This window comes from Melopsittacus undulatus, unplaced genomic scaffold, assembly GCF_012275295.1.
Source record: "Melopsittacus undulatus isolate bMelUnd1 unplaced genomic scaffold, bMelUnd1.mat.Z mat_scaffold_56_arrow_ctg1, whole genome shotgun sequence".
NCBI classification, from domain to species: Eukaryota; Metazoa; Chordata; class Aves; order Psittaciformes; family Psittaculidae; genus Melopsittacus; species Melopsittacus undulatus.
Genome location: NW_022994426.1, coordinates 526,447 through 537,182, shown reverse-complemented (window position 1 = coordinate 537,182; position 10,736 = coordinate 526,447). Strand labels below are relative to the sequence as shown.

The 10,736-nt window shown below is 57.9% G+C and overlaps 1 protein-coding gene across 1 annotated transcript; it reads right to left on the bottom strand.

Moving 5' to 3' along the window:
- Positions 1 to 2,057: 2,057 nt before the first annotated feature.
- On the bottom strand, positions 2,058 to 6,328 carry LOC117438717 (hydrocephalus-inducing protein-like). Its single transcript, XM_034074159.1, has 7 exons — positions 6,205 to 6,328; positions 4,707 to 4,870; positions 4,299 to 4,449; positions 3,822 to 4,052; positions 2,982 to 3,206; positions 2,365 to 2,516; positions 2,058 to 2,271 (listed from the first exon to the last, which is right to left on the bottom strand). The coding sequence occupies exons 1-7, from the start codon at positions 6,229 to 6,231 to the stop codon at positions 2,058 to 2,060; spliced, it is 1,164 nt and encodes a 387-aa protein (XP_033930050.1). The 5' UTR covers positions 6,232 to 6,328.
- Positions 6,329 to 10,736: the final 4,408 nt, after the last annotated feature.

The window sequence follows — 10,736 nt, the reverse complement described above, 5'->3', positions numbered from 1 at the left end:
AACTTCATGAGGTTGGCATCAGCCCACCTCACAAGTGTGTCAAGGTCCCTCTGGATGGCATTCCTTCCCTCCAGTGGATCAACTGAACCACACAGCTTGGTGTCATCGGCAAACTTGATGAGGGCACACTCAATCCCACTGTCCATGTCAGCGACAAAGCTGTCCAACAAGACCGGTCCCAACACCGATCCCTGAGGAACATGACTCATTACTGGTCTTCAGCTGGACACTGAGCCATTGACCACAACTCTTTGCATGTGCCTATCCAGCCAGTTCTTTACCCACCGAGTGCTCCACCTATCAAACGGATGTCTCTCCAATTTAGAGACAAGGATGTCGTGTGGGACAGTGTCAAATGCTTTGCACAAGTCCAGGTCGGTGACATCAACTGCTCTATTCCTGTCCATTCATTCCGTAGCCCCATCATAGAAGGCCACCCTATTGGTCAGGCAGGATTTGCCCCTAGTGAAGCCCTGCTGGCTGTCACCAAGCACCTGGTTGTTTTTCATGTGCCCTAGCATGCCTTCCAAGAGAATCTGCTCCCAGATGTTGCCAGGCACAGAGGTGACACTGACTGCTCTGTAATTCCCTGGGTCATCCATTTTCCACTTCTTGAAAATGGGGCTTGTATTTCCCTTTTTACAGTCATCGGGAGCTTCACCTGCCTGCCATGATTGTTCAAATATGATGGACAGTGGCTTAGCAGCTTCATTTGCCAGCTCCTTCAAGACCCACAGACGGATTTCATCAGGTCCCATGGACTTCTGCACGTTCAGGTTCTTAAGATGGTCTCGAACCAGATCCTCTCCTACAGTGGGCCTAAGGTCTTCGTTCTCCACTTTTTACCTTTAAGGGGAACCGCCTGAAGTCTTAACCATGCTTTCCCAAAGAATCTTAGAGAATAACAGAATCATAGAACGGTTTGGATTGGAAAGGACCTTAAGATCATCTAGTTCCAACACCCTGCCACAGGCAGGGACACCTCACACAAGACCATGGTGCTCAAGCCATGTCCAACCTGGCCTTGAACACTGGCAGGGATGGAGCATTCACCACTGCTTTGGGCAACCTGTGCCAGTGCCTCATCACCCGCACAGGGAACAATTTCTTCCTTCTAGCTAACCTGAACTTCCTCTGTTTCACTTTAAGCCCATCACCCCTTGTCCTATTGCTACCGGCCCTGATCAAGAGTCCCTCCCCAGCATCCTTGTAGGCCCCCTTCAGATGTTGGAAGGCTGCTATGAGGTCTCCATGCAGCCTTCCCTTCTCCAGGCTGAACAGCCCCAACTTTCTCAGCCTGTCTTTGTACAGCAGCTGCTCCATCCCCCTTAGCATCCTCGTGACCCTCCTCTGGATTTGCTCCAACAGCTCTACGTCCTTCTGGTGAGGACACCAGAACTGTATCCAGTGCTCCAAGTGGGGGTCTCATGAGAGCAGAGTGGAGGAGCAGGATCACCTCCCTTGACCTGGTCATGCTGGTGGTGATACAGCCCAGGACACAGGGGGTTTCTGGGCTCAAGCCCATGCTGAAGCCAGCTCATGTTCTGACCCCCAGGCCCTTCTCCTCGGGCTGCTCTGAATCACTTCTCCCTGCAGCCTGTAGCTGTGCTTGGGATTGCCCTGACCCAGGGGCAGGAGCTGCACTCGGCTTTGATGAACTTCAGGAGGTTGGCCACCTCTCCAGCATGTCCAGGTCCCTCTGGATGCCATCCCTTTCCTCCAGCACACTGACTGCACCACACAGCTCGGTGTCGTCAGCAAACCTGCTGAGGGTGCTCGATCCCACTGTCTGTCACCGACAAAGATGTTGAACAGGGTCTGCCCCAACACCGACCCCTGAGAGACACCATTCCTCACTGGTCTCCAGTTGGACATAGAGCCACTGACCACAGCTCACTGCGTGCAGTCATCCAGCCAATTCCTTGTCCACTGGGTGTCCATCCAGCAAATTCACGTCTCTCCCATTTAGAGACAAGGACGTCGTGTGGGAGGATGTTAAATGACATTTATTTGCTCCAGAGAGCACGAACGTGGCAGGAAGGGCCGGGGGCAGCTGCTCACTTGCGGGGGGAGGGCAGGCCCCGGAGGTGGTAGATCCAGGAGCCCCCAGGGCAGGAGACCACCAGCCTGCTGGTGACAGGAGCCGGGCCGCCCACGAAGGAGACGGTGATGGTGGTGCTGCTCTTGGCGCGCAGCACCTCGGGGGCCCTGACGGTGAAGCCCGGGTGCTTCACTGCGTATTGGAACGCCGTGGCCTTCCGGAAGACGTTCCTGAAGGAGATGGAGGTGGTGCCGCCGGCTGGGATGAGGAAGGGGCCCTGGGCTTCAGGGGGCAGCGCAAGGCCTATGAGTGGGATGCAGTACTGCCCGCCTAATGCAGAGCTGAGCTGCAGCGTGGCCTTGGCTTCGCCCAGGTGGCAGGGCTCAAAGGTCACTTCCACGCTCAGGTCCGAGCCCCCAGCACTGGCGGGTGCCGCACTGATGGATTTTGCCGTCTGGAAGTCGGCACAGTCGGTCTGTGCAGGGGAGACAAGAGACCATGGGGGGTGGGTCACAACAGCAGAGCCAGCACCTCGGGAAGAACACGATGGTCCCCTGGCCCTGGCCTGGCCCACCCACACCACACTCCTGGTGAGTGCCTGCGGGGAATGGGCACGAGAACTGTGCAAACGTGCCCAGCAGGGACAACCCTGCACCCAAGCCCCAAGACGCCCGACTGCCAGACCTGGGCTGCAAGGGGGAAGCAAGCCCAGGCACCGTGGTGCCTGCAAAAGCAGCTCCAACCAGGGCAGCAGACACGGGCCCGCAAGGGAGGACAGTGCAGCTGGTGACAAGCCCACACCAGTGGGAAGACCCCTGGGCTCACATGGCCACCCTGGCTCTGCCACGCCAAGCCAGAGGCACTTGGAGCCCTTGGTGGAGAGGGCTGGTGCTGGCCAGAGGAGCTGCCTCCCAGCCAGAGCCCCGGCAGCCGCGCTCACCTGTACGAGGTACTCGGTCTTCTGCTGGGCAAAATGCCGTATTTTGGTGGTGATGGTCTGACGGGAGCCCAGCCTGGTGCGGAAATACACGGGCTTCTCTGGCCTGCTCCAGGTGGCTTTCAGCTGCAGGGTGTAAAACAGAGAGCCCAAGTCGCTGCTCTGGAGCACCAGCTGCCCGCTGCTCTCACCCGTTTGCAGGGGCTGATACTCCAAGACAAGATCCGCCTGGGAGGAAGGAAGGAAAAAGCCACTTTGTCAGGCAGAGGCAGGGAACACGTGTGCCTGACAAGGGGCAGCTGGTCCCTGCTGTGCTCAGGCAGTGCCAGAAGGCTGGGCTGCCTTCCCCGCTCTGACTCCCCTCTCTTGGGCACAGCCTTGCTCCTTCTGGGGGACGGTTCACATAGGGACAGATCCCAACAGCTCAGAGCCCTCCAGCACGATGCCAGAAGCTTCCCACCATAAAAACCCCTGTGCTCCCCCAGGGCACACACCAATTCCTGTCAATCCAGGCTGCAGACAACCTGGCCATGGGCTGAGGCTTGTCCTGCAGCCACTCACAGCTGGAAGCACCACACTAAATGAGGGGCACATGGCACAAGGACCTGCCACGTGAGGCCCACTTGCAGCGTGTTCCAGGGGGCAGCAGGGCAGGCTCCACCAGCGCAGGATGATGCCCACTGGGGATATTCTCGCACACTGCTCCCTCTCTAGATCATCGGCAGGGAGCTGCCACCACGGAAGGAAGCCCCACATGGCTCCTTTCAGGCATCACCCTTCAAGAGCATCCCCTCCAGCCAGGAGCAGGGAGAGCAGAGGGAGCCGCAGGAGCTTTGCCCCTACCTTCGACTGTGCAGGGACAGTAATGTGCTGGGGAACGCTGACGTCGGGCACTTTGCAGTTGACGTCAAACGTCACCGGGACAGGCAGAGGGTTGTCCACCTTGACGCTGGAGGACACTCTCTGCCGAACAGCGGTGCTCATTTGAACAGTGCCCATGGGTCCTGAAGCCACTGCCTTGAAAGTCACCATGTGGAACAAGTACTCTCCGGTTGTCTCATTGAGGAAGGTCACCTAAATCAGACAGAAAGGGAAGGGCTGCTCATTCCACACATGAAAACAGACCCAAAACAGCCCACTGAGCTCAGCGCCCTGCTTCCAGGAATGGCTACGAGCACCCACCGAGGAAGAGCACAGGACCACAGAAAGCACGTGCGGTATTTCATAGGACCTGTGCACGTGGAGGTATGAAGAGGCATGTAGCTTCTCGGTGAGCCAACAGCTCCTTGAAGGGCCCTGCAGACCAGTGTCCTCACTTACCTTTGCCCTGAAGACCCCTTCTTTGTAGGAGAGGAAGGTGAGCTGGTAGTCCTTCTTCGCAGAGCTTGGCACGTCCATGTAGGAACACCCCTGCAGCACAGAACTGCTTTCCAGGTTCTCTGGTTTGAGCATGTCAATAACCACCAGGAACCTGTGGGTGAGAAGGATGCAGTGAAGGTCAACACGAAGGACTACCATAGGACACTCATCGAGTGGGGGTACAATACAGCCCCTCTCACCCTCAGTGCCTCAGGCACAGGGCACCAGCTCTCATCCCCCTTGGAGGAAAGCCCTCCAGGGTGCCTCTGCACAGGCAGAACGTGGGTATGGGCAGACATGGCCAAGGAGAGGGACAAGCTTTCAGGAAGGAGCTTCCAGGCACTTCCAGACTTCCTGGGCTGGACTCACCTCTGTGGTCTGTGCAGCCAGTTGGACACAGGGATGAGCTCCGTGTGGCACTTCCTGCATGGAACCTGCCGGGAAATGGCCCCTGAACACCTGGGGGCTTCAGCAGTTCCTTCCAGGTGGTAGCGTAAGCCTGTCCCGTCCGGCAGGGGGAAGAAGATGGAGCCCTACAGACAACGAATAGGACAAGTCGGCTCTGGAGCACCCCTGGCCAGCCCCATGCCTCAGGCTCTCACTGCAGCAACTTCCAGCACGCCCAGCTGGCAGAGCTCTGCCTGCAGCCCTGTCCCGTGCAGGAGGAGGCACCAGCATCGCACCTGCTCAGAGCTGGTTGTGAGTGGGTGCATGGCCCACAGGACATGGCACAGCTACAGGACACAGAGGCAGCATCTCTGGGCAAAGCAAGGAGACACGGGCCCTGCAGCAGAGCTGCTCTGCACATCCCAACACTCCCTTACTGGCCACACTCACCTGGGCACGTCCCTGCCAGCCTGTGCTCATGCAGGGACAGCCCTGGGCAGGGGGTGCCCGTCCCTCATGAGCTCCATTGCCTCAGTCCTGCTGGCCTTAGCCCCAACAGCACTGCCCAGACAGCAGCCTCTAAGCTGGCACAACAGGGGCCCACCAGCCGTGGGCCATGGAAAGCTCATATCCATGCTCATTCTGGGTGCCCGTGGATCCCAGACACCTGCCTCTGCCATCTCCTCTGCCTCCACTGCAGCTGAAAGCTGCAAGACTCCTCACGCAGGCTCTACATTAAAGACATGCTGAGCACGTGCAACCCTAAGGGCACAGATCTGCTGAGCACCCTGGAGACGGAGACCAGAAATCTCTGACCTCAGTTCTGGCCTACTGTAAGGTCAGCTGGAGCGGGACAAGGACCCGGCAGCTCCAGCACCCCAGAGCCCTTCTGAACTGACCCCTTATGGTACAGAAACCATTGCAGAGGGGCCAGTCACCCCCATGTGCCCAGCCTGAGACCTGCAGGAAGGGCTCCTCCCACAGCTCCTGCATGACTGTCAAGAGATCTCTCGTTTCCCACTTGCCTGTTCACGGCCAGGAGGGCACTGACAAACTGCAGGGCAGCTTTGCCCTTCTTGCTCCCTGCAAGCTGCACAAGGACAGGCACAAGTGGTTGTGCCCAGGGCTCGGAGAGCCTGTGCAGCCGTGCGCTGAGCGTGGGGGTCTCTGAGCCCCCTGGGCTGCCACAAGCAGCCACCAGGAGCTGCGCAGAACAAACTTCATTTCTTGGCCTTCAGAAAGCCTGGCTCTTTAGGTCAGCTGCTCCAACACGTTTGGTGTCAGGCCCGAGTTCCCATCTGCCCTTTGCCCGTGCCTGGCCCCCAGCCACCACAAAACCCAGCTTCCAACAGAGGGCACAGGACACCTTCAGCTTGGACAGGACCTCTGAAGATCATCTCGGCCAACCTCCTGCCCAAAGCAGGGTGAGCTACAAGGGTCATGCCACGAGGGTCAGCACACGCTGGCACAGCTCACGTACCTGGTGCTTCTTGTTCTCAGAGCTCATGGTTAGGGGTCTGTAGGTGACCTGGTAGACCTTTTCTTTTTGCCTGGCCTCCAGATGGATAAATTCAGGCCCTTTCCAGTATTTCCCCTCAATGATGGGCTGCAGGGTCCAGGCCTTGCTGCTCGGGTTGGACAGGAGGATGGTCTGGCTCTGCCTCTCACGCACATGGCAGCTGAAAGTCAGCGTCTGTAACAGAGGAGCACAGAGGCTGCTGGGTCGTACCCACAACCCTTCCCACTCTTCTCACGCTGGCTCTGCACCAGGACCTGGAGCACAGGGAGCAGCTTTTCCTTGTCACATGCAAAAATTACACTTTGGCCATAGCTTTTGGAGTAAATCAAGCTGGTTGCTCTTGAAGAAGGGAGCAGAACAAGCCTTTCGCATGCTGGGTGAAAGGAAACGGGGAGTCCTGAAAGGAAACTCCTGTGCAAGGACAAGATCTGCAGCCACACAGCCCCTTCCTTCGTGGGCAGAAGGAAGAGGAGCTCCACGCTCTCTTTGGGAGCAAGCGCCAACAGCTCCCAGGCTGCCCCCTCCCAGGGGCTGGATGCAGATGTCTTGCCCCTTCCTACTGCTGAATGCCCTCCCATGGCCCAGCAGGGGGGAGAAGTGTGGCTGCAGGTGCAGTGCTGGGATACAGTGGGGTGGCTCTGTGAGGAGGGTCTCAGAAGAGCCCAGCAGGGTGTTCCCATGGCACAGGTGCTGCAGTGCAGAGCCAGGACAGCTGAGCTGCTCACTGGAGGAGCAGCACCTTGAACAGGGGAGAAAGGCAATGACAGGGCTCAGGAATTCTGGCAATCCTGCCCAGCAGTTTCTCTCTGGGATACCCCAGCACCAGCGAGTCTGTGCTCACAAGTGTCCTTCAGTTCCTGCCCTGGGAGAGATGTGGTGCAGATGCTGGGGTCCAGGGGCCCATCCTGTCCCTGCTGCGTTACCTCTTTGGGGCCAGGGGCCTCCACGCAGGATCCTGTCAGTGTAAGCCGCAGCGCCTCACTGCCCTGGATGAAGCACCGCAGCCCCTCGTACTGGACAGCCTGGCTCAGCTTCGAGGGGCGGAAGGTCACAATCAAGGGGACATCCATCCCTGGGCTGATGTAACCCTTTGTGGGGCTGATGGAAAAGTCTGGCTTGAAGCTCTCCACGTCCCACATAAACCTTGCCGAGGAAAGCACAAGGACAGGAAAGAAGGATTAGCCACGGGGAGCTGTGAAGGCAGTGTAAGCCTCAGTGTGAGGCTCCAAGTCTCTTGTGGGCTTTCCCACCACATCTCAGGCCTGACCCTGAGCCACCTGGCAATAAGGCTTCAGGCTGGGCAGGACCTGCTGCTTTACCTGACTCTCGTGTCGCCCGCGTTCCGCATGACGACGCGCCGGCACGTGGAGCTCTGCTGCACCACAGCTCCAAAGCTGAGCTGGTCCTGGTCCAGGCTCACGAGGCTGCCCTGGCAGGAGCCCCGCACCACACAGAGGGAGCGCACCAGCCCGCGGCACTCCAGCAGCACTTCCCCGCTGAACGGCTGCATGCGGCGCTTCGGGGAGAAGGTCACCTCCACTTTGCAGGTGTCTCCTCTGCCCTTCAGCTTTAGATCCTTGCTGGGCTTCAAGCACAGAACCTACCCGAAGAAACGAGTGGAGACTATTTCATCTGGCAAGCGAACTGTGGAGCCTCCCTCACCATACTCAGGGAAGAGGCTTCCAATTCCTCTTCTGTCCCCACCAGCACTGCCCCAGTCCCACTCATTCCCTCCTAGGCATTCCTAGGGAATACCAAAGGTGTTTTCTACCATGTGTCCACCTGGTCACGGTGAGATCAACTCTGCCTTCTAAAGCTTTCACATACGTTCCAACAGAGCTGCAACTCTCCCTCTTTCAAGATTCACCTCCCTCACCTTTCCAGATCTAAAACACATGGCTGCATCCTGATGGATGTGTCTAAAACAGGCTAGAGGAATTGTGCTGCCTTCTCACTTCTGGCTCTCGGGGAGTCCTGGCACCCAGCTCAGCTGAAGCATTCGCACTGCAGGCATCTGCTGCCAGAGCAGTGCCAGCAGGGAGGACAGGGCAGGCACAGGCAGCCAGGGCAGCCCACACCTGAGTCATTACCTACTAGCTCCCACCCACAGCAGCTCAGCGCTCCCTGCAGGCACACCAAAGTGCTCTGCAGAGAAGGAACAGGCCTTACCCCAGCTTCCTGCAACTCTGGCACGGTGGACGTGACCCTCAGCTTAAAGGTGAGAGGGGCTGCACTCTTGTTGGCTACGGTGACCATCTTCTTCACCGTCTGCCCAATGCAGACGTTTCCCAGCTTCACCACCTTTCCTGGTGGATCCACAACGTCAACCTGAGGCGGTAGGGATTGATATCAAGCCAAAGGAAAGAAGGAGAAAAGGCTTTCTGCCACTCTAGTGGCAGAAACCCAAACCATGGGAGGCTGGGGAAGAGATGAGGAAATGAGAAAACCATGCCGGTTGCCACCTGGAGTTCTAGCCTTTAATTTTCATCTCACCTTCATCTTTATGCCCCTTCCTTGGGCCTCAGCAGTCAGCTTCTCTCCTGCGGCACACGGAGGCAGCAACAAGCTGTTGGGGCTGTTGTCATCTTTCGGTGTCTGTAGGAGCTGTGCACAGAGGGAAGAGAAACCATAGGCAGGATGAATTTCTTGACCTTCACCATGTGAGCAGGCTCCCCAGCCGAGCCATCCCCTCCCACATTCCTTCCCCCCAGGGGCAGGGATTATCCAAGTCCCTCTGCAGCCTGCCAGCAGAGCTGGCTAACCCTGGAAGGCCACCAGGATCTGCCCTGCGCACTGCCCCTGTCTCCCTGGCACAAGCCTGGCCATGCTGGAGCGCTGGGAATCTACAGAGTGTGCACAGACCTTCCCCCTCACCTGCTCCTCAGCAAGGTGCTGCTGCTCAAACTGCACTGAGTAAACCTCACAGGGCTTCTTCACCACCACTGTCCCCTCTTCCCCATGGCTCTGGGGCAGCAGCGGTCCCAGCTCCAGCTCTGCGGGGATGGACTCCAGCCGTGGCTCCAGACCACGTCCCAAGACCGGCACCTGCAGGCGTTGGCTGCTCTGGCAAATCTGGATCTGCAGCTCGCCCCGGTAGCACTTCTGCAAAGAAGCAGCACAGAAAGCTCCTCCGTGAAGCCCCAGCTGACAGCACCTCCAAGTCAACAATCGCCCAGGGTCAGGGGTCTTGTCAGCACCTCCAAGCTGAACCCAAAATAGGTATTTACTTAGAGCAGAGGCTACAGCATCTGCGTGGCTCTCAGGAACTGCAGCGAGTCCTGCTGTGGAGCATAACTGGACAGTTGGCTCCCAGGTGGATCTAAAATGGGCTATCAGAGGTTTTCACCTGGGCACGGGGGAGCGCAACGCTCATGAGAAAGGTCTGCTTCCTCAGACACAGTCCTGGCACTGCAGCACCAGGCAAACATCAGCTGTGTGCAAGAGGCACCTGAGCTCTCACTGGACACAAATAAGGATCATCTTCTCTGCTCAGTGCTTGCCTCTGGTCAAAGCCAGACACAAGACGCTGAAATCTCCATGAGCAATTGAGATCCCTGGGACTGTCCCCAGGCATGGAAGCACTTGTGTCCATCCTGTCACACGCTACCAGTTTCCAAGTCACGGTGGCCACATGCAAACTGCCTTTGGGAATGCTCCATCATTTAAGCTGACTCCTGAACTGCGTGGGAACGTGCAGGGGAAACTGAGGCGCAGGAAGCTCCACGTGGAGGCAGAGCTCATCCCCCGCTCCCTGGGCTGGCCTCCCCTTACCACACTGCCCTGCCAGACCTCCTGGCGTGACACCCACCAATCTCACCTCTTCCGTGGGTGAAAAACGGACTTGGACGTGGCACTGCTGTCCTGGAGCGAGGCTTCCAGCCGAGGGCAGCACCTCAAAGCCACAGGGCACAGACTTCATCTCCTCCAGCAGCTTCTGATGCTCGCTCCCTGGCAGATGTTTGTCCACCTGCGCACAGAAACCAGTGGTGTGAGGTCTCCTTGGTCTGTGAGGACAGACCCTCGGTTCCTGCAGTGCTCCGAGATGCTGGCACAGTGCAGGGAGCACCTTCATCCCACCCAGACGTGGCCACCACTGCCTAGAACTGGAGGGCAAACATGCTGGCAGGGCAGGCAGATGGGGAGGCAGTGTCCTCAGAGAAGGAGGAATGGGTGAAGATGGCAGAGAAGTGAAGCATCAGCTAGTGAACAGGCCCAGGTGAACCAGCCTTGCTCTGTACCCTCAAAAGCTTCCTCAAGCGAGCTGCAGCCCAAGTGCTCAGGCAGCCAGAGGGGCACAAAAGGCAAGAGAGGCAAAGAGAACCCAACTGAGAGGTTGTGTGTTACACATTGTCTGTGCTTTACCTCCTCAACAGGATCAGTCATGCTGATGGACCATTTACAGGGGACCTGGAACGTGTTGTGGAGCTGGATGGTTTCTTCCTGGCACTGCCCACACTGGACAGCGGAGAACTCCAGCCTGTCCCTGGACAGGC

Excerpts from the sequence above, each read along its gene's own strand:
- LOC117438717 (XM_034074159.1), bottom strand. The coding sequence starts at position 6,231 with ATGAGCTCTGAGAACAAGAAGCACCAG. Across the intron at positions 3,207-3,821 it reads CTGTCCCTGCACAGTCGAAG|GCGGATCTTGTCTTGGAGTA; the intron begins GTAGGGGCAAAG and ends CCTTCCTCCCAG. Across the intron at positions 2,517-2,981 it reads AGACCGAGTACCTCGTACAG|ACCGACTGTGCCGACTTCCA; the intron begins GTGAGCGCGGCT and ends TCCCCTGCACAG.